Raw genomic sequence first — 23,813 nt, 5'->3', positions numbered from 1 at the left:
CACAAGAGAAAAGGCACTTTCACATATATGTGATCTAATAAAAACATTCTCTAATAAAGCACTTCCTTGGGGCTGGGGATATAGTTGGTAGAGTGCTTGCCTCACATGAACAAGGCCATGGATTCAATCCCCAGCACCACAAAAAAAAAACTTCCTTGAAAATAGTGTACCATAATAAAATCAAAATTATATTTTAAAAAGAATACAATCACTTGTGAGTATAGTTTTAAATAATCTGATCAAATGCATTAATAGGATTATGAAAATACATTAAATAAAAAGCAAGAAGCAGAAAAATAATTTTCATAGGGATCAGATAATCCAACTAATGTAAGCTAATTTAAGGTGTTAATTAAAAGAAATGATACCCTTCTTTTAACATCTCTTTTAAGAATATTTCCCCTATAATATTCCAATTATCTAATCAAAATAAAATATATGCCATACCATTAAAATGAGGTATTAAAGGAAGTACACTTGACATAAAGGAATCAAAATGTAATTGTAAAATTTAATAAAATCAGAAATTCAAACATATCACTAACTATACATGCCATTTTTTCCTGAACTTCCCTCTTAACAGAAACATTCATGGGGCTGAGGTTGTGGCTCAGCGGTATAGTGCTCGCTAGCACATGTGAGGCACTGGGTTCAATCCTCAGCACCACATAAAAATAATAAATAAAATAAAGGTGTTGTGTCCAACTACAAAAAAAAGAAAAGAAACATTCATTACATAACACTACTAAAAAGTGACAAATGAGAATTTTGCTGATTAAAAAAATTCAACATTTTTTTTTCTAACAGAGATAATAGATGTAAAATACTCAACACTGCGCCATGCATACTGTAAACATTAGTCAAAATAAAAATAAAACTCTCCCCAAGGATAGATAATCCAACCAATGTAAATATCCACATGCTATTTTTTATTTATTTATTTATTTTAGTTGCAGATGGACACAATACCTTTGTTTTATTTATTTTTATGTGGTGCTGGGAATCAAACCCAGTTATCACATATGCAAGACAAGAGCTCTACCACTGAGCTACAGCCCCATATGCTATTTTTGGAAATGTGAGTTCTTTATCACATTAAATTTTTTCCTAGATAGCAAAACGAACAAACAAGAATAGAAATGTTTATTTAATATTTCAATACAGGGGAACTTTCCAGAACACTTGGGGAGAGGTGGAGGAGCTGCAGCTGCCCAAGCTGCACAGTAAAACCCTCCCACCCACTCCCCTATAATGGCCCCAGCCTGCTCACCAGCTGTAGAAAATGGTGAAAGAAACCACTTACTATAATGTTTAGGGGGGTCAAACCCAATGCCACCCAGGAAGAATTGAAAAAGGCTTACAGGAAACTGGCCTTGAAGTACCAAGGATAAGAATCCAAAGGAAAGAGAAAAGGCAAAAATGTTGTGCATCAGCTCTCAGTAACATTAGAAGATTTATATAATGGTGCACAAGAAACTGGCTCTGCAAAAGAATGTGATTTGTGACAAATGTGAAGGCTGAAGTGGTAAGAAAGGGGCAGTAGAGTGCTGTCCCAAATGCCAAGGTACTGGAATGCAAATAAGAATTCATCAGATAGGACCTGGAATGGTTCACCAAATTCAGTCTGTGTACATGGAGAGCCCAGGTCAGCAGGAATGGATCAGTCCTAATGATAGATGTAAAAGCTGCAATAGAAGGAAGATAGTTTGAGAGAAGATGATTCTAGAAGTTAATATTGACAAAGGCATGAAAGATGGACTGAAGATAACATTCCAAGGTGAAGGAGACCAAGAGCCAGAACTGGATCCAGGAGATATTATTGTTGTGTTAGATCAGAGGGTCCATGCTGTTTTTATTTGACAAGGAGAAGGCCTCTTCATGTATATGGACATATAGCTGGTAGAAGCATTATGTGGCTTCCAGAAGCCAGTATCACTCTTTGATAATCGAACTACAGTCATCACCTCTCATCCAGTCATATTGTCTAGCATGGAGATATAAAGTGTGTGCTAAATGAAGGTATGCCAATTTATCATAGACCAAATGAAAGGGTCCCCTAACCATCGAGTTTAAGGTAAACTTTCCTGAAAATGGCTTTCTCCCTCCTGACAAACTTTCTTTGTTGGAAAAACTCCTATATCAGAGGAAGGAATTAGAAGAGACCAATGAAATGGATCTGGTAGAACTGATGGACTTTGATCCAAATCAGGAAGGATGACGCTATTATAATTGAGAAGCATATAAGGATGAAGAACATCAGCCCAGAGGTGGTGTTCAGTGTCAAACTTCTTAAGGGGGCCAGTAAATAACATTCACTGCAGGCATTTTATATGCAGTAGTGAATGAGTGAAGGACTATGATCATAATATGCTCACTACTTGCTATTGTTTTTGTTTTAAAAACAATATTCAATTATAGTAGTATTTTAAAAGTTAAATGAAGAATAAACACAAATATAAAACCTCTGAAAAAATATTTCAATACAAATTTTAAATGCTTTTAAGTAAAGAATAAAAACCACTAAAGTGTACACAATATAATCAAAAATAGAATTCACAGGTTCATGAATGTAGCAAGGTAAATTTTCAAGAGCATGGTTTAAAAAGTCTCTCTCCAAATCTGTCTATAATACAAGCTAACATACATTCATTACTGCCAAATAATGAGATTCTATGAAAGCCAGAGTGTAACTTATTAATAAGTCCAAAGTCAATATAGTTCTTACAAATTATTAGTACTTCTGTTAAAATACTAAAATGAAACAAAAACAACTACTTTTAAAAACAGAAATCTGTACTAACAAACTAAAGTGCTATTACATTTTCAGAATAAAAACTTGTGGCTATTCTTTAGAACAGTAAATATTTGTTTTTATTTCCTGTTTACTTTTATTTTCTTAAATAATTATACCATTCTCAAAATAAAAACAACCATTATGAACATTTAATAAACATCAGAATTTAATCTTCCAATTAAAAAAATCTCAAAGGAAAATAAATAATCCTAAAATATTCCATTTAAAATCTGTTAATACTAATAGTTCCTATATCTGAAAACTAACAATAAGGTCAAAGAAGTACAGAGAGCAATGAAAACAACTAAACTCAGCATTTAGCTTGGAAAAGAAATTTTTATTTAAAACAATGAGGAAATGAAAGTGCATAAATGCATTCTACTGTCATGTATAACTAATTAAAAAAAATTTAAAATTTTTTTTAAATAAGGAAAAAGATGCTAAGAGACTGGAAACAGGATACACAGCAAGAAAGCAAGCTGGGAATATGGTGCAAACCTGTAAACCCAGGAACTTGGGAAGCTGAGGCAGGAGGATGGCAAATTCAAGGACAGCCTGGGCAACTTAGCAAGACTGTCTCAAAATAAAAGTAAAAAAGACTAGAGACAGCTCAGTGATAGAGGGCTTGCCTAGTGTGTTCAAGGCCCTGGGTAGAATCCCTAGTACCACGAAAAAACAAAAAAGGCAAGAAAATATATGGCCTGCTTCTATTCAGGTGACAAAGGGATCTCCACCCCTATACTAATTGTTTTTCCTTCTTCTACAGTAAATATTTTCTTTCCCAAGCCATTATGTTATTTTTCCATAAGGTTAATCTAATCTCCTAGGACCATTCACTATTTACCACCAAATGTTATTTAAGCATATTTTAGAATTAGTATATAACACTTTATTTAAGAGACTGACAAACACGTAAAGGTCAATATCCACAAATCGTTTACCTATCAGGCACCCTTGGAGCAAAACAGGATGTAGTAGAATGAACACACAGAACATTATCAGGCCCAAGTTCCTGGACTTTAGCCTCCACAGCTTTCAGGTCTGTGCGCAGCTCATCACCTTCCAACACGTTTTCTATCACCACCGGCTCAAAACCTAACCAAGCCAACCAGAAATCTAAATGTTAGGGTGAACGAAAATAAAGTCAGATCTTGGAACTTGACACAGCATTGCTGTTCCATGTAAGAACTCTAAATATTTTGATTGATGAGCCTTCCTCTAGTAATAAAGACCTGGCACAATGCTCACATTAGTCAAAGCCAGGTCAAAATGATGTGAAAGACTAGATAATTAGGATCACAAACCTTTTTAACACTTTGATGTGACAAAAAAAAAAAAAAGAATAACTTTGGAAAATAATAAAAACAAAAATTAAATAGAATCTTCAGAAGTAATAACAGATATTGATAACAAAAAGGATCACTAGTCCAAGTCTGCTCATTCTCTGGCAATATTTCAGTTTTAATTTACAGCTCACTTTATTTCAGAGATGGACATAAATAATAATATAAATTCAAGGACTGAAACAAATCACAAACATCAAAGTTTCACCTTTAAAGAAAACTGTAATTGATTTCACTAGCTTGAGGATCACTGGCCCATCTCAACTCACAAGAGCCTTCTGTGATTAAAATATAAAATTTTTGTTTAAATTTTCAACGGAAAGAGTATATTTAACTAGCAATCAATAGGTCCCATAAATAATAATTATATAAACTTTAATGGTAAACATTTAGTATCTATAAACCTAAAAGTTGTATAAGCAATATATCCACTGTATTTTACATCATGTATATTTTATTACATTAAAAAAAGAAATACGGAACAGATTTAGTTAATTTTTCATTTATCTATCTGTACATAAAAATTCTGTATTTTCTCATTAGGATATTTAAAACACTATATAGGCCACTTCTCTTTTTTTACCTGCGGTGATCATGGATTTAAAACAGGATTTCTGGTCTATTCGTGGCCATATGATATACTTTGCCTTTGGTCTTCTGTGTCGTAATGTTAAGAAACACAGAGTTAGACTCATACCAGTTGCCATAGGAACTACAAAGCAATTGGCCACTGTGTGCACACCTAAAAATAAGAAGTAAAACAAAAATTAGTTACCATTGAAAAACTAACATCCTTTTTAGAGAAATGATATATTTCTTTTTTCAAATAAATAAGAGTCATAGCCTGAGTATTTGTTTTTCTGTACTTACTCCCAGAAAGGTCACTGTCAAATTCATCCTCTGGGGTTATGACTGATTTTCTATCTTATTCAGTAACACTTCTTATATGTGTGTCCTTTTAAAAGCCAGTTATGCTGGGCACAGGTGCAAGCCTGTAATCCCAGCAGTTTAGGAGGCTGAAACAGGAGGATCATGAGTTCAAAGTCAGCCTCAGCAATTTAGTGAGGCCCTAAGCAACTTGGGGAGACCCTGTCTCTAAACAAAATATAAAAAGGGCTGAGATATAGCTCAGTGGTTAAGGGACCCTGGGTTCATTCCCCCATACCGAAAAAAAAAAAAAAAAAAGCCAGTTATATTCTTTTTAGAAGGAGGCACTAATAAAATAAATTTGGTCACCAAATGTCTTATGATTACTACAGTACATACCAGCCAACTTTATGATGTCCAGGACCAAAGAATTAGTAATCTTGTTCAAAAGGCTGGAGCCTGCAGCTTTTGGTTGCACAGCAGAAATATCCCCCGATCGTCCAATCCCATGAATGAGCCTGAGCAAAAAACAGGGCAAAGACTGGACAAATACACTCAGTATTTTAAGTGATTCAATACACAAGTATTCAATCACAATAACCAAAAAAGAACAGAGGCGATATTCAGCTATTGAATATATATGTCATCAACTATATTTAACAGAGTGAAAATATCCTATTTAAATTGAAATAATTTCATCAATTTTGTGATGATATCTAGGCTCCAAAGATGGCTACCATCAATTTCTTTTTTCCCTGCCCACACCAGGTGATGAAGTCTAATTTCCCCTCCATCTGAATCCAGATTAGCTTTAGTGATTTGCCTGCCCAGTAAGAGTTTAGCAGAAATGACTGTCTGGAACCTCTAAGTAGTTCATAAGAGGCCCTACCTACAGTTTCACCAGGATTTTTTTTTTTTTTTTTTTTTTTTAGTTGTAGTTGGACACAATAACTTTATTTTATTTATTTTTATGTGGTGCTGAGGATCGAACCCAGGGCCTCAAACATGCTAGGTGAGTGCTTTGCCACTGAGCTACAACCCCAGCCCACCACCAGGATCCTTAAACAGCTCACTCTGAGGGTGCCCTCTCTCCAAATCAAGCTGCCATGCTGGGAGGAGCCCAAGTCAAAGAGAGGCCATCGGAGTTCCCATATAATGTGAGTAAGTCATCTTGAATAAAATGCCCATGTGAACCTTCAGATGACTAAACTGGCTGCCAACATCTGACCACAACTATACCAAAGAGGCAAAACAAACAATCATCACTCTGCTAAGTCCAGTTAACACAGAGAACTATGAGAAATAATAATGTATAACTGTTTCAAGCTGTTAAGTTTTGGCATGGTTTGTTAGGCAACAACAGAAACTACACTATATAACCAGAGAAGTTCTAATGGCAATGAACTTGTTTCAAAAATTGTCCTAATTTTAAAAGACATATATGCTTTTTAAAAATAACAGTGACAATCCACTGACTTTAAACTATATGATATTATACATTTTTTTAAAAAGTCTCTAAATACTTTTTAAAATAAAAAATCTATTTGTAATCTGAAATAATTTGTAATTTATAGTTAAGCAGATCAGAAATTCTGCACTTCCTTACCATCAAAATCTCATAAACAAAGCATTTATTACTTACCAACTATGTTATAAACAAATTGTCAAATATGAAATCTTCATTCAATTTATGCATTCATGATCATTAGTTCTGACTTCAACAATTTAGCTTAAAAAGATCCTATTACGCCCAGGAAAATTTCATCATGATTTAAAATCATGGAAGACAGGAGTTTTTAAGAGAGTTTTTATATTTATCTTCCAGAAAGGTTGAAAAACAGAAAGAAATGATATTTAAAATCACTATCACTTCATAATTTCATGATTATCAGAACTGAAGAAAAGCTTTCTGAAATAATGAATAAAAGTGAAGTAATAATCCAATACACTTTTTCCTATTTCTTTGCAACAAAAACAAATATTCATAAAATGGGACTCAGCTTAGATACAGATGGACAATGTTTTAAAGTTCTAACTATAAATCATTCTCAAACAAAACTTGCAATGTTAAAAGAGAAATGGAAATCTATAAACAACTTAAAGTATTTAAAACCCTTACAACCACAAGATCAAACATCCTTTTCAGAACATTCGGGTTGTGCTGTTAACAACCCAGAACCTAGTACACCAGATATTAGTACTTCTACTCTTTTGTCTTCAAAAAGCACCTGCTCAGATAAACTGTTTCCATCTCCTTGTTGAATCTGGATTCCAAGCCCGTTTGAACAATAAAGTGGTTTGCCAATGGACAATTTTATAAGGCGAATACTGCCACCATTATGTTTACCATCCTTCAAAAAGAAAAAAAAAATGATTTCACATCTACTTAAAAAACATACCTGTAATGACGACGAGCAACTAATGAAGATGCCACTCTCCCTTCCCTTTCTCCCACACCACAATTGCCCAAGAAATTGTTGCTATCCATGACTGCAAGCTCATGTAAAAAGAGTTCAAGAGTACTTTCATCCCAACCATCTTCTGGACACTTGCCCTAAAAAAAATTTAAAAAAAAAAAACCTAGTAATTATATTCAAGTAAACCATCGTTCTCAAGACGATGTAAACCCTACATCAATGTATTTTAAACTTTTTAAATGTGTTTTTTGCCACGCTCCTTGCTCCTAAAATTGAGATAAAATTCAGCACTGTGAAGAAACCTCAAATTGGCACAACATTCCTATTACACTTGATTACGACTGTCTGCAGATTGCGAGAAGTGATGACAAACGCGTATCCTGGGGTTTAAGTTTCAGTAAGTCAGAGTGAGTGGGAACCAATACTCCGTGTTGTCAGTGAAGACAACTCCAACCAGGGGCCATAATTAGGGCTGTCGAACTAGTGAAATTAAAGTTCAGGCACCCGGGCGGGGCGACACCCCGAGACCCGAGCTGGCTCGTAGTGGACCAGTGTCCCCGAGTCCCTGGGAGAGAGAAACACTCGGACTTTGCCCTTTCCGCAAACAAGGGGAAACGAGCTGGGCTGGGACCACTCGGTTCGGAGAGCGGAGAAGAGGTCTCCAAGCCCCGACCCCTCAGCCCCGCAGGCCAGGCTCCGGGTTCGCAGGCTGCGGCGAGGCTGGGAAGGACCTGAGCGCAGCGAGCAGCGCGGGGCGAGCCGAGCTGCGACCGTCCGGCAAGGACTCCACCCGGCAGCCTCCTAGCAGGACCCGGCACGGACCGGGGCGCGGGGCGGGGCCGGAGCCTCGCGGGCACGCGGCTGGGGAGGGGACCGACACCTCGGTACCTTCTCCAGAAGCAGCCGTATGAGGTGCTCGTGCGAGTGGCGGGCCTCACAGCCCTGCCGCACGTAAGCCGGAGACACCAGCCGCTCGCCCGCGGCGAAGCTCTCGCGGTTCATGACGCCCTTGGCGTCGGAGACGGGTAGACTGAAGTACAGTTCCCCACACACCGGCCACCGACGGAACCAGAATGCAACTCGCCGCCTGGACGGTACGGCAGGACCTTGGGACAAAAACAGATAACGACCAGCAACGCCCCCTCTTGCGCATGCGCAAACCTGTAGCCGGAACACCAGGAATTTGGAGTATTTGAGCATGCGCAAGGGCGTCCTCACATTTAGCTGTCTTCTGGCGGAGATGGGAGGAGTCAGGGTTAAAATTCGAACTGCGAGCATCTGATTGGTCTAGTTAAACCCTAGTGTTTCTGAGACCAAGACTAGAACTTTAGAAAGGACTTCGCACTTGGGTGAACTGCTGAGCATCAGAAGTGCAATTGCATGGGCATCATAAGAAAAAAAAAAGCGTTCCTTTGTGTTCCAACCTTGTTGATTGATTAAGATCTGCGCAGAATCAACCTTATGCACACTGTCAGGTTCCAAGACATTCACAACTTCCTGACAATCCCATATGAGATGGCAATGCTCCACTCCTGTTCTTTGGCACTACAGAACTTTTAGCCATAACGTTTGTTCCCCATCACCGGACACACAGACATGTGTCTACATAGCCCCCCAATAAATGTAAGAGCCTTGACTTTTGCTGCAGTGCTCCTTCTCCCCCTAGTACCTAAAACAATGCCCAGAATATAGGAGGGGGGAAAAAAATCAATGAACTACTTTGGCTCTTGAATAACCTACAAGTGCTGAAGACACAAATAAAAAGGATCCCTGCCTTCCGTTTCCTCCTCATCTTCATCTTAGGTAAGCCTATAGTAATCCCTGGCATTGTCCTCACTCAGTAGTGTACTAGAGCCCATTTACACTGTTTCACACTTGATTGTGAAAGCTGCTTGTTAAATGTTCAGTATTTTTGTGAGCTAGTCTTTAAATAGATACTCCTAAAATTAAATTATATGAGCTTACACAGAATGACATTAAAAGCAAAATACTCAAAATTCACCACTTTCTATGTTACTATATTTATTATCTATGCTTCTCTGATTACTTTCATCCATTGTATCTGTGTGATGGAAACCCAATAATAATGGTGCACTTTTCCATATCTTTTTCAACTCCCATTCAAAAGTTGGTGCCTTGAAATTAGACACGGTGAGAGCATTTACGCCACAGAAATCAGCAAAAACTAATAACCACAAGTACACAACAAAGGGATTATTTCATAGAGTTCCAGAGGACACTCCATTCATAAGCAAGTTGTGTCCTGGTTTGAATGGACTGACTAGGTGGTAACTGTAGGCAGGTGGGGCAAGACTGAAGGAGGTGGTGACTGGCCTATGCCCAGGAAGGGTTCACCTTACCTGCTGGCCCTGCCCCTCTCCTGTCTCTCTCTGCTTCTTGACCTTCCCATAAGTTGAGCACCTTTCTTGCACTGGGTCTTTCTACCTTGACAGTGTCTAGTCCCTGATTTTGAAAAGAAAGAATAGGGAAATCTGATTGTTCTGCATGAAATTACATTTCTTCATGGAAATACTCATTGTAGTGTAAACCAATTGGTTACTATCGCAAATCAGCATTAGTTGTGAAACTTTAAAAAAGACAGTAAGGTTATTTTGAAGTCATGTGTTACCCGTCAACAGCATATCCCTGGAAAATCTGTAAAAGGGAGGTAGGGCCTGGAACAAGACTCAAGAGTTTGTTTGTTTGTTTTAACCACTATCAAATCAATTTTTAAAATGTATTTTATTTACTGTGTATCTATTTTCAGGGTGGCCCATGGCACCTCCTTGCCAAAAAGCTACATCCCTTACAGTTTCTAAAAGCTACTTGATTTTATGTTTCCAACATGAGGCAAAACAACTTTTATATCAAGTGACCGAGGCACACATTTTATGAGAACACTGTTAAGTCATTACCCTTTTCTCAATTGTGAAATTATTATAAAGAATCTATAATCTTCTTCCAAAAGTACACCATCCTTACAACCCAAAATCTTCTGGAGAGGTTGAAAGAATCAATGGCATATTTACATTTAGATTAACAAAACCTTGTGAACCATTTGAGTCTCCTTGATCGAACATATTCCCATTCCAATAACCTTTACGGCCGTGTGATCCAGTTTTGGAAGGCCCAGACATTTAGAGATTCCACCTCTGATAGCAGACTCAGTCCTACTGCACATAGACATGTCACAATATTGCAAGAGATTCATGTACTATACTCGGTCCTAACACCAAGATCACTATGCTGTTAGTCCCACATCCTCCTAAATAGCCTCTTCATGATCTCCAACAGGGAAATGTTATCTATTGGAAGAGATATCCAAGAGGAACTATTCTTGAACTTCATTGCTAGGAGCCTTATCTGTACAATTAACAATGAATACAACAGTGAAATCCCGAGGGGCCAATCTCTGGGCTCACATTTCAGAACTAAAAAAAAAAAAATTTGAATTCTGTACAACTGAAAAGCAAATCCAACAAGGTGCTTCAAACTGAGGATTCTCAGATACCTTCCAGAAACAGCCAGTCTTCTGAAGCTGTCAGCCAACCCAGGACCTTCAGAACAAGCCAATGACCTCAAATAGGACAGTTTTCTCCCAAGGCTTTAGGCTAAGATCCCTGCCTAACTCTCGTTGTTGTGTAACCTGCTTGCTTATTTTATATGGACCTCTAGCTTTTGTCTTTCCATAATGGCCTCTTTCCCTTTTATTCCAGATAATTGTTAGTCTGGAACATACTCATTCTAATGACATTCTTGGGTTATCCCCAACAATAGCCACTTCCCTCAGTCTTACTGACTGCTGAATGTATCATCCATCACCATATCCCCATGATAAAAATCTCTGAACAATTCCAATCTCATTAAACAAGACCTTAGGGAATCACAACCGATGATGTTTCCGCTTGCAATTACATGGACAAATGATCTTAAGCGAATCAACCTGTAACTTTGCTAGTGTCCCTCTCTCCTTGAAAAGGAACCAATTATTAGAGTATTGATCAGACCCTGTGTATTTCTAAATTTAAATTCAACAACCCTAATAGGATGATGATCCAAATACTTGCCTCCTAAATGAGGCTAATTGCAATCCAAATATGTATCCCAGCTAATGTAAAGCTTGGGTTTTCACCTCATGTCATGAATAACTCTTTTTTCCTATATCTCCAGGTGTCCCTGCTGAATACGACTTCCTTCAGCCCAGGACATCTAATCCTGTTTGCCTCAGACTAATGCCTCACATACTTTAGAAATCCCCACCGTACATGAACTCCAAAACCAGGCCAGTCATAATTATTCCAGCACTCTCCCTGGGGGAATTACTGATTCATTGTTCATGCTGGTGAGAGTGATGCAGATAGCAAAGACTGCAAGAGACATCATTAGCTCAAGCAGAAGTTGCAACGAAGCCGCCCTGCACTTAGTGGAATACAAATCAGTTGCACTTCCTCTGCATGAGCAGAGATGGACAATCACATTGCTCTAAATTTCTTCTTGGCAAGTCACAGGGGCATCTGTGCCATCGCTAAAATGCCTTGCTATACGTGGATCAATGAGAAAGGCCAGGTACAAAAGGCATTAATGGAGACTTTAAGGGAAAGCTGTTAGGCTGTCTTAAGTTGATTCTCATGAGTGGTGAGATTTGTTCTCTGGGCTTGAGTTGGGCAGTTTGGTTCCTGGTTCCGAAACCTCCTAAAGAAACTGTTACTTGATCTTGTTTTGTCGTAATTTTAATGATGCTGGTCATTTGCATTCCATCCAGTGCCTTAAATTTTGATTGAACTTGGGGCTTGTGCATGCCAGGTGAGTGCTCCTGCACTGATTTACACCACCAGCCCTTGGAATTCTTCTTTTTTAAAAATATATTTTTTTAGTTGTACTTGAACACAATACCTTTATTTTATTTATTTATTTTTATGTGTGCTGAGGCTCGAACCCAGCGCCTTGCATGTGCTAGGCGAGTGCTCTACCACTGAGCCACAACCCCAGCCCAGCAGCCCTTGGAGTTCTGACCATCGATTCTCTCATCAGATTATCACTCTGACGATAAAATAACATATATGTCCAAAAGATGTCACAGTAAAATGGACCATGGAGACAATTGAACAGTCCCCAAGAGGTAAGGATCAGGATCCCTAGCCTTCTCTAAATTGGTCAACCTCTTTCAAGAAAGAAAATGACAGAAAGAAAGAAAGAAAAAAGGACTGAGAGACTGAATATATAAGCCTAGAAATTAGGAAAATGGAAAATGGCTTAGTCCCTTATGAGCTGCTATAACAATATATCACAAAATGGCTTAAAACAAGAGCAACTCATTGCTCACAGTTCTGGGTGCTGAGAAGTCCAAGATCAAGGTCCTGGCACGCCTAGTGCCTGCTGCGGGCCTGCTCTGTGGTTCATAGATGGGTGGCCTGCTCTGGCTGTACCCTCATGTGGCAGAAAGGGTGATGGATCTCTCTGGAGGTCGCTTCTCAAGAGCAGAAAGCCCTTCTGAAAGTTCTGCTCTCAGGACCTCCCAAAAACACATCCCCAATACCAGGACCTTGAGGGGTAAGATTTCAACTTATTTTGGGGGGTTTGAGGGACACAAACATTCAGTTTATAGGAGAAAACAGAAAATGAGCAAAACCCAAAGTGGATTCTGTAAAAAGACTAAGAGGAAGGAGCGAGGGGGGCCCAGTCCCAGAGGCCATGGAAACTGCAGGACTGGGGAGGCCCAGCAGAGGGTGTACCAAGAGCTTGAAAGGGGCCAGATTTTCAATAGGGATTTCGAGCTGGGACACTGAGCACTCCCAAAGAAACCTCATCCTCCTTCTCCCCCTGAGATACTTGGTAAAGTCTCCTTTCTTATTAATCCACTTGTGGGGTTGGATCTACTTAGAGGATGCCTTGAGACACTAAACCCTGCTGTAAGGATGGGTGTAGAATGAAATCAGGTGGCTCAGAGGTACCTGGTCCCCACTGATTCACACCGCTAAGGACTAACACTGAGCCAGACGCGTTCTGAGGACTTTACCGGCAGCAGCTCATCCAACCTTCCCAGCAACAGTGAAACCCGTGTGCCACATCTTCACCCCATTTTACAACTGAAGAAGCCAAGCCGCAGAGACGCCAAATGGACTTGCACCATTAGACCAGAGAACAAGTCAGGGTTTGAGCCAGGCTGCCTGGCTCTGGAGACTGTGTCCTTAACCACCACAGCACTGTCAGAGCCCAGAGGCATCCATGGTCCAAGCTGTAGGCAGATAACTGGGCAGCCTCAGGGTTCTATCCACTGGAATGTGGATGGACTAACAAGACATGACCAGAGGGGAGACAGGATAGGTTGTCAAGAGTCATAAGCCCGTTAGCCTCCGTGGGCAGAAAAGCCCCCTCCGCCATATTGGTGCAGGATCCCATGACACTGAGCCCCGGGATCACTGGAAAAAAACTCTCAGCATCAGTGACCCCTCCCCTTCCCCACCACTCACATCCCACCCACACCTCTCTCCAACTCTTCCATCGCCTAGTCCATGCTGGGCAGCCTCAGTAGCTGCTGTCCTTCCATTTTCTCCTCTCCCCTTTGTCCCAGTCCAGTCCCCACTCAGTCATGACAATTACTCTAAGTGGGCAGCCCACCCCTCCCCTTGAACCCTTTCCCATCACACTGAGCACATAATCCCAAATTCTTACCTTGCCCTACCAGGTCCTAAAGGTCTGGTCCTAAAGGTCTGGTCCCACAGATCCTAAGTCTGCTCCTCCCTCTGGCCAGTGGGACTCCTTGTAGATCCTGAAATACCAACGCTTTCCTTTCCTCACTCGGCACCTTCCCACGTGCTGTACCTGCTGCTCCTCTGTTTTCCCCTTCTTCATTCTACAGGGCAGCCTCCTACTTTCCACTCAACATAAATGTTGCCGCCTTTGGGAAGCCTTCCCTGACTACTTAAGTAGGAACCTGGTTTGGAGAAATTGGTTGCTTGTGTAATGTCTGCCTTGGAAGCTTCTGGAAACACGGACTATTTATTCACCAACTCTTCTGAGCACTTAGTACAGTGCCTGGTAAGGATTCACAAATATTTTAGAATGAATAAGCAAGAATGGGTCCCAAAGGTGGCCTATCATTTAATGATTGCTGGATGAACCCCGGTGTAGAGAGAGGAAAGCAAGCAGGGGCCAGGCACAAATAGGGGACAACTTGTGTCCTGAGGGCATTTTAAACTGAGGAGGTGTTTTCCAATGGCAGATGCAAATAGACAAGTGATATCCGCACTGCTTTACCATTGCGTTCAGGAGCGTTTTAAAATGTTTGCAGGAGGGGACGTGGTGGTTCTCTTAAGAGGCGTGGTAGGATCCATCAGTTGCCAACTTCGTTAATGAGTCCTCTTAAAAATTTGAAGCAAATCCATGTCCACACCAAGGCCAAGCTCCAAGGAACAGTTGAAAGGGAGAGGAGGAGTGGAAGAATCGGCAGCTGGGCTGCCGGGATAAGCCTCCTGTGATTCCAGGAAGAAAACAGAGCGGAGCCATTACATTTTGCTGAGACTGAGAAAAATCCGTAAAGCAGGGTCTTGCCTTCATCTTCCCTCTTTCTGTTGGAGAGGGATGGAAACAAAGCAGAAGTGGATGTAGCAGAGGCCATTTCAGACCTTCCCTGGGATCAGTGAAGCAATCCTCTCTCCAGAGGAAAGAGAGTTAGCAGAGAAAGCTTCCTCTGAGCTCTAAGACTGCAGAGATGGGTCCTGTTCCCTCTAAAAGCAGGAGCCAGAGAAAAGCCGCAGGAGACCTGTCAGGAGCCTGTGAACAGCCCAGGAGCCTGGGGCTTGCTGACACTTGAAACAGAGTGAGGGAGAGTTTCGGAGCCTGCGACTTCAGCGTGGTGGCAGGTGGCGAGGCAGTGATGAAGAGCAGGGTACGGTGGCCAAGGACGGCTGGGGAGTGTGTCTCTGCCATCAGGCAGATGGAGTTCAGAGCCCACTCCCCTCCTCACAAATATGTGTGCAAATCACCCAAGGCCTCTAGTTCGCTCTTCTGTGGAAGGGGGTGATGACAACAGGGGAGGGGACAGCCATGTCCCCGTGGACAGTGACTGTGCTGCTTGATATTAGGTGTGTGGCAAGGGCAGACCCTTCCCTGGATCTTCCCTCCAACAAATACATTCTCGAGACTCACTCTTACCTAGTGTCTCAGAAGCCGGTTAAGTTTGGCCAATCAGACTGTACGGTCAGTTTCCCATATCTGCAAAGATGAACCAAAAGTATTCAGAATAGAAATTGTGTCTGTGTGAGCATGTACTGACTTCTCCTTGTCATTATTCCCTAAAGAGTCCAATATAGCAGCTGTTTAGATAGAATTGATGTTGTGTTGGGTATCTTAAGTCACCCAGAGATGATCTAAAGTGGAAGGAGGATGTGTGGGGGTTTTATTCAAATATGCCATTTTACATAAGGCAACGAGCACCAAGGATTTTGGTATCCACAAGGATCCTGGATCCAGTGCTCTTGGGCACAACTGTATTCACCTGAGACTGGGAGGCAGCTCCAGCAGAGGCCACCTTCCCTAGTCCATTCAACCTTTTCTTGTCGTTGGCAAACAAGGTAGCAGACACATGAGGCTTTGGGCCTTTGGGCGAATGTTCTACAGCCTTCTGCGTGTCCACAGGCAGTGTGAGTTGGCAGTGTGGCTTCCTGATAACCCCGTCTCAGCAGAGGGCTCTTGAAGCCAGCAGCCCTAGAGGTGGCCTCCAAGGTAGAGCTCCCAGGGAGGTGTTCCTGTAGTACCCGGCCTAGAGCCCACAGCACAAGACCTTCCGGCAACTTTTAAAATTCCCCATCCCCTGCACTAGAGTTCAAAGTTCAAGTATCTAAGGTTGTGCCTGTTTCCTGCACTCAATCCTGACCCTTCCACTGAGTGTGTGCACTGCTCCTGCTCACAGTCTCAACCGAGGACCCTATTTTTCATACGTGAGAATATTTTTTTTTAGGAAAAGAATCATTCACCACACCTGGTTGTGTTATCATTTTCCCTGCATTATTGACGTCAAGAGAAAGACTGACCGGCCACCCCATGTGTAGGTAACTAAGCTGAAGTCATTGTCCTCTCCTGAGACCAGGCTGCCCACACTACAAGAGCCATGCCAGGAAGGGAAGAACAGATGCCACAATCCCAAACCAATAAAGTGAAGCCCAATGTTGATGTTTTTATGGAATAGCCAGAATGGAAAGTTGAGGGAGAAGAATTTTTCCAGCAACATCCAAGAGAGTTGGAGCCTTGGTGACTCACCATGAGTCTCTTGTTGGCTTGGCAGAGTAAGCCTTTCATCAAGAGTGACTCACAGGACTCATTGGGGACCGTGTTCCTTAAAAATAGCAGCTCCCTGTGCAACGGTCTCAAATCCCTTTTGGAAGGAGCCGGAAGTAACCTCACCCTGCAACCTTCTCATCTTCCCTCAGTTTCCCTATTGATTAAAGAGGGTTGTGGCCATCTGACAACTGTGCCGATGTGGGAGTCCCTTCTCTATCTCCACAGACCCTAAGTATCTCCTGACATGGGTTACAATGGTTCAGTTCCACAAAGACTGTTGATCTCTAAGAGAACTGAGAATAATTTGTGAATCTATAGATCTAAGTCCAAAATCTGAGGCTGAGAAGAGAAACTCATTAACCTTGATGTCTTCTACCCCCAGAGCCTGACACTTACAGTATAACAAGTGCACAATCACATCCATCCTGGTCACTTCTTAATATCTGCATGTGGCTTATTCATGAGCACTACTTTCCATTCAATTAGGAGATGAATGGAAAAAGACAGGATCCTGAGTTTAAGAGACAGGAGTTAAAATCCTGGCTCTGAGGCTTCCTAGCTCTGTGATCTTGGTCAAGTAACTTTAGTTCTCTTGTGCTTTAGTTTCCTATTCTGTAAAAAGGAATCACTAAGACTGCCTATATTTTTATGGGATTTAAAATATATAAAGTAATTGGTATAAGTGATAGCAATTGATATTTGTTGCATGATACAGGAATGCAAAAATGAACACAGCCCTTTAGAAATATCTGCATGCTACACACCAGTAACTATAATTGTTTGAATGAAATGTGTTTTGTAACTAACAACCTCAACCAATTTAAATATCAAGCTTACAAAGGAGCTAGTGATTGAAAGTGAACTGGGGCTGTATCCAAAGATAAGTAGAAAGAAGGTTCCAGCAAGAAAGAAGTGAAAGAGCAATCCTGTGGGATAAAAATACGCCTTTCTGGGATTGGCCTTAAAGGTCAACTTGAACTTGAAGAGTCCAATTTCAAAAGCAATCACAAATGCTTCCCCTCCCAGTGTCCACACCTTTGGGCAATTCTGTTCCACCCTGGAGTGGATGCTGCCAGTCGCTTTGACCAATGGGACAGAAGGTAGCAGATGTAATTTAGATGTGTGCAGCTTGCCTCCTTCCATGCTGTGCCAGCAATGAGCACAACCAAATGTGTAGGAAGGAGTTTGCACCTTGGGCTCACCCTAATGCATTTCTGCCACCATAGGAACAAACCCTCTCTGGGCAGTTGGAGGATGGGAAAAGTGTGACTCAGTCCCCTGCAATGTTCCAGTCAATGCCAGCACCACCTGAGGAACAGCTCTCCAGCTCCTCACAAATGGCCAGGTGCACAGGTAAGCCCCGTAAAGATTGGTAATGTGGCCCAGTGGAACCCAGTCCAGGACTATGACCAAAATAAATGGTGGTGGTTTTAAACCATTGCACTTTAGAGTGGCCTGTGAAAGACTCCACAGCTTGTTGATAAAGGGGTCATTGGAAGGTGGGGGCATGTGAGTCACATGAGCAACCTGTCCAGAAGGGGGTATACTTAGGGAATTGTATATACATCAGAAATATAAGATTAATCAAAACAACTGTTAGCATAAATTTGCTTCAAAATAAATACATTGATGAGTGATCATTGAGAGCAAAGGGTAGTAATTCCCGATCTCATACAGGCTTGCCACTCAAGATGTCTGGGGACCAGGGTCATCAGTATCACCTGAAGCTTATCAGGAATATGGAAGTCATGCCCCACTCCATTCAGATCTAAAAATTCTAATGTCAGATTCTTCTTCAACACTATTAAAGCTTTGAGCAGCAATATCCCATCTCCCCAATAGAAGCAGAACCCACATGGCCCACTCACCTTACCTCATCCTCATATTTTGATCAGATTTCCTTACTTCTTTAGTTGCTTCAATATCCCTTCCTTTCTACCTGTTCCCTACCAGAGCTTTAATAGACAAACAAACAAACAAAACAGCCATCTTCATCCTTTGAAGTTTCATTATAAAAAACAAAAGCTGTGTGTGTGTGTGTGTGTGTGTGTGTGTGTGTCTGTCTGTCTGTCTGTCTGTCTATGTATTTTCTTAGGCACTTTGAGTGAGGCCCAATAAATACAAGTGTTTTGCCCATGCAGGTTTTGAACCAACTAAGAAGTAAGATACATAGAGCCCAAGATATCATCTTTATCACTGATAAAGTCTACATTAGAGATGTTGCCAAATGAGCTCCCCATGCAGTGTCTCGAACTGGCCAGACGCACCTGTGATCAGGGCTGACCCAGGGCAGTCTCCCCTTCCCATTGGCAGGGCAGCTGCCTTCTCTAAAGAAAGGAAGCGGAAAGGCCTGGCTGTGTGGAGAGATGGAAGCAGATGAGGGGCTGACGGGAGCTGGGAGAGTTGCTGGTACAGGAGAGGACAGGATGGAAGAAGGCTTGGGGGGCGGGGGTGGGGGCTGGTTCACAAAACTTGACCATCACAGTTGTTCAGAAGTAGCTTAAGAACCAAATTCTTATATATCTATTTGTTGAAGTTGGACATTTATTTATTTATTTTTAAGTGGTGCTGAGTGAACCCAGTGCCTCGCACATGCTACACAAGTGCTTTACTGCTGAGCCACAACCCCAGCCCCAAGAACCCAATTCTTTAGCAATGTTCTTTAGTGATGTCTGACAAATGGTATTATCTTTGGTTAAAATGAAAACATGCATATTTTAATTTATGATTATTTTGAAAATGAGATTAGAGTTGAGATTCATAATTAAGGATAATTGCTACAGCTTAAAAGTCCCCATTAAAAAAAAAAACTCTTTGAAATTGAATCCTTGCTGTGAGCTATTAAGAGGTGGGACCAAGTGGGACCTGTAAGAAGTGATTATGTGAATTCTGAGGTCATAATGGATTAATCCATTTCAGGATAAATGGGTTATCTTGAGAGTAGATCTCTTGTGGAACTAATTTGTCTACCTCCTCCAGACCGTGCAGTGAATCCCCAACAGCAAGAAGATATATGGCCCCAAGACCTTGAACCTCCCAGCCTCCAGAACCATGATCTGAGATAAACCTTTCTCATTTATAAAGTACCCCAGTCTTGGGTATTGTGCTATACTAACAGGAAATGGACTGAGCCAATAACAAAGAACATGTTCAAAAGTTCATGAACAAAAACAATGAGTGCCACCCCCCACACCAGCCCCCCCAAAATGCTTGCCAGACAGAAAATGTTTCTTGGACTCTTCTGTGAGTAAAAAAATAAACTTCTATTATGTTTCAGCCATTATACAAATATTTCTCTTATGATATAGAACAGATATTGCTGAAAACCACACACTCAGCAAAATTATACATTAAAAAGAATGCATTTAGGAATTTTAGGATTATAGTCAAACCACTAAAAATTTATGCAACTTTGTAACTCGAGTGCTAACAAAAACAGTAATTGGTATCTTGAGAGACAACTTGGACAGTCTAAGCAGGAAGCTCAGCATGATTGGAGGTTGCCTCAAGGCTAGTAAAACACTATTAAAAATGATTTTGTGAAATTGAAGAGACAGAATAGATTAGTCACTGCTAGAGCCAGGAGTGGGGATGGCAGGGGCTGGGCACAGCTACGAAGGGTCCCTGTAGTAATAGAACAGAGCTGCAGCTTAGTTTTGTGGTCATACTAATGTATACATGTAATAAAATCACAGGGAATAACACACACACCACACACACACACACACACACACACACACACACACACACACACCCGCAGTGCCTGTAAAATAGGTGAAATCTGGATAAGCCCTGTGGATTGTTCCAATGACAAATGTCAATTTCCTGGTTTTGATGTTGTACTATAGTTGTGACAGATGTTACCATTGAGGAAACTGGGTTGCAGGGTGTATGGGGCCTCTGTATACATAATTTTTGTGTTTTTGATTTATTTTTTTGCAATTTCCTGCACATCTGTAATTATTTCAAAATCACAAGTTTAAAAAAAAAAAAAGACTTAAGCAGAAATGCTGTCTGTGGTTGGAGGAATGATACAGATGTAAATGGAGCTCTGGGCCATTGGGACGGCATCTCAGCAGCCAGAGATATAGACTGCCCTGAGCAGCCCTGGGAGTCCACCTGTCTAGGAAGAAGGCTCCAGGTAGTGCCCTCGTTTTCATTTTATTAATATAAAGCAGAAAATGTTCTTGCCTGTCTATCAACTGAGCTGAGGGCTTTTTTTTTCCTTTCTGTTGAAGGTTATACAGAATTCTTCTCCCACTATTCAAACTCCTCTTCTTTCAATGTATGTTAACATTTTGAACTTGATTTGTCTTCTTTGTTCAGGATCTACCTCGTCATTTAGGATGGTATCACTCAATTGCCAAGTGGGACATTTTCCAAATATGACCAGTAATATATTTAAGGTTGGAGGTCTTTCTGGGAAGATTTGAATCATAGGAATGTGCCTCCCCTTTGTGGAGATACTCAGGTATGTTTCTGGGAATGAGCTTCTGCAGATGGTTGATGACCCCTTGTGGAAATGAAGACACAAAGCTCTACAAAGGCGTGGATGGTGACTGCAGAAGCCCTCAATTCAGAGATTTTAATACCAGCGCATAGGAATCCTGAGGCTCATTTGTTTGAAATGCAGATTGCAGACTGGAGAAGTGGCTTCATGGTAGAGCATTTGTCCAGCATGTGTGAGGTCCTGGGCTCAATCCCCAGCAAAACACACACACACACACACACACACACACACACACGGAGATTATCTAATCTGTTCCCAGAATTTCTGAATCCATTGGTCTGGGGATGAGATCCAGGAATCTGTGGTGTAGGGTGCACAGGTTCAGGGGGTCCAGGGGTACAGATGCTGCCTCTCTGAAGGCTGCTCCTTAAAAAGCACACACTGAAGTCCAGAGCAAGGAGACGCCCTGCCACTCGCTTTTAGATATTTAGCTGACTTCCTGCTGAAACAGTGCAATTTGGCTGAACAGTGAGCTGTGGAAGAGATGAGTTGAGCGATGCTTCAAAGACATGCTGAGCAAACTGAAAAGCAAGGGAAAGCACCGTGACATCGCTTCCAAAAGCTGGGGATTGACAGCCGCTGACGGTCGTGCTGGTACCCGTGTCACCTTTGAATACAAAGGACGGAGGGTATTTTGACTTATTTCAGCAGGGATAAAACGTGAGGGAGGAAAAAATTCCCCTGACTCACTTCCTCCTCGGAAGCATCAATGTAGAATAGTAATGACTTAGACTCATGTATCAGCTTCCCAATCACCAACTTATCACAAGAGAGAGTGTCGAAATCCTCTGCCCCTAGGCAAATGGCGCACTTCTTGAAATTCTGTGAATGTTGGAAAATGTACATTTGAAAAACTACACTCCGAGTTCTTTAGCGCCTAGAAACATTTCTTTCTCAGGATATTAAGAGAAGTCCAGTTGAACAAGTGAACGCAGACAAAGGCAGAGGATGAAGACATCAAGGAAAATCCCATGCCCACGTGACATGGTGTGGCGTTCAAATGTTTTATTTATTTTTTTATCACATAAAAAAAAAACTGTGCCTATACAAAGCTTATCATATATTAGATGCATAAAAACATGGTGTAATGTTCAAAGCAGGGTCAGCATTTCTGTCTTCTCAAAAATATTGTCCTTGGATAGAGGACATATTAGACATTAAACTTAAAGGTATACTACACTTGATCTTAGCCAAAAGATTGAGAAGCTATTGCATTTGAATTTATAAAAATCATGAGGCCTGGGGTTTGATGGACACTGTCCCCAATACTCCCTGGAGGAGGACATCTTTCTTCTTAAACTTTGGAAACACCAGTGTCTACTCAGCCCATTTTTAGAATTTGAATTTGGAACTTTCTTGGCTTCTGTAAGACCATAGTTCATTGTTTTTGTATATTCAACATTGAATGCATTATCCAACATGTGAAAGATATTCAATAATATCAAAAGAATGAAGGGTCGGGGCTGGGGATGTGGCTCAAGCGGTAGCGCACTCGTCTGGCATGCGTGCGGCCCGGGTTCGATCCCCAGCACCACATACCAACAAAGATGTTGTGTCTGCTGAGAACTAAGAAATAAATATTAAAATTTCTCTCTCTCTCTCTCTCTCTCTCTCTCTCTCTCTCTCTCCCCTCTCTCTTAAAAAAAAAAAAAAAGAATGAAGGGTCTCTTCTAGAATGCACAAACCAAGGGGAACCTGGAATGGAGAAGAGAAAGAGGGAAAGAAAAGTGTGTCTCCAGGTTCCTTTCTTTTTCTTGGTTTGCAATTCCAAGTACCTCATAAGTTGTTCCTATCTAAAGAGCTAGCCAGACAGGAAGAGGCAGAGAAAACTGCAGAGAGCAAGACCAACAGGTATTCCCCCAAAAGTCTGGCAATCTTCAACAAATAATGCCAGGGCAGGCAACTCTAAATAAGCATTTGGATCAAACAGAATTTAACCAGGTGCAGTGGTGCACGCCTGTAATCCCAGCAGCTCAGGAGGCTGAGGCAGGAGGATCACAAGTTCAAAGCCAGCCTCAGCAAAAAGTGAGGCACTAAGCAACTTAGTGAAAACAGCCACATAAATAAAAAGGGCTGGTGGATGTGGCTCAGTGGTTAAGCACCCCGGGTTCAATACCCAGTACCAAAAAAAAAAAAAAAAAAAAAAAAAAAAACAGAATTTAAAGGTAAGAATAACAATACCAATAACTGCTGTACCACATCTTTATTTGAATTATTCCATTTAGACCATACAACAATCCTGTGTGTGGAATTATTGTCTGTAAGGGACTTTGTTCACACTATTCATCACTACATCCCTGCTACCTAGTGATTGTCCTAATAATAGTGTTTCAATAAACAAGGGATGAGCGAATGATTCCTCCCCTTCACAGGTAAAGAAACTGAGGCGCAGAGTGGAAAAGGAGCCATATCTGAATAGCCAGGTGTGTCAACAGGTGCCACACACAACAGTGGGTCATCTGTGCGGCTGCAGATTTCTGCATTCAGTGTTCTCTCCCCACACTGCCAGCTGTGAATCTGAGCCACCAGTAGGTGGCGTCCCCATTTAATATTAATATTAATGCTCCCCATGCTGTGTAGCTCCTTCCAAACTGAGTAAGACT

At 41.3% G+C, this 23,813-nt stretch overlaps 1 protein-coding gene and 2 pseudogenes across 2 annotated transcripts in view; 1 reads left to right on the top strand and 2 right to left on the bottom strand.

Annotated features, from left to right (window-relative positions):
- The window catches only part of Sepsecs (Sep (O-phosphoserine) tRNA:Sec (selenocysteine) tRNA synthase), a 39,171-nt gene extending 30,610 nt beyond the window's left edge, over nt 1-8,561 (bottom strand). For both annotated transcript variants that reach the window (XM_077803173.1, XM_026403196.2), the window contains exons 1-5: nt 8,310-8,561; nt 7,404-7,558; nt 5,404-5,522; nt 4,721-4,879; nt 3,736-3,889 (exon numbers count right to left, since the gene is read on the bottom strand). In XM_077803173.1, coding sequence (XP_077659299.1) covers nt 3,736-3,889; nt 4,721-4,879; nt 5,404-5,522; nt 7,404-7,558; nt 8,310-8,423 — 701 coding nt within the window. In that variant the 5' untranslated portion in view covers nt 8,424-8,561. The remainder of the gene's footprint in view (nt 1-3,735; nt 3,890-4,720; nt 4,880-5,403; nt 5,523-7,403; nt 7,559-8,309) is intronic.
- LOC113192925 (dnaJ homolog subfamily A member 1 pseudogene) lies at nt 1,410-2,293 on the top strand (annotated as a pseudogene).
- A 13,707-nt stretch (nt 8,562-22,268) lies between the features above and the next one.
- On the bottom strand, nt 22,269-22,420 carry LOC113193481 (U2 spliceosomal RNA; annotated as a pseudogene).
- Between the last annotated feature and the right edge of the window lie 1,393 nt (nt 22,421-23,813).

Source organism: Urocitellus parryii, chromosome 10 (assembly GCF_045843805.1).
Source record: "Urocitellus parryii isolate mUroPar1 chromosome 10, mUroPar1.hap1, whole genome shotgun sequence".
In the NCBI taxonomy this organism is placed as follows: domain Eukaryota; kingdom Metazoa; phylum Chordata; class Mammalia; order Rodentia; family Sciuridae; genus Urocitellus; species Urocitellus parryii.
The sequence above is the reverse complement of the archived record's forward strand: the minus strand, read 5'-3'. Positions and strand labels throughout refer to the sequence as shown.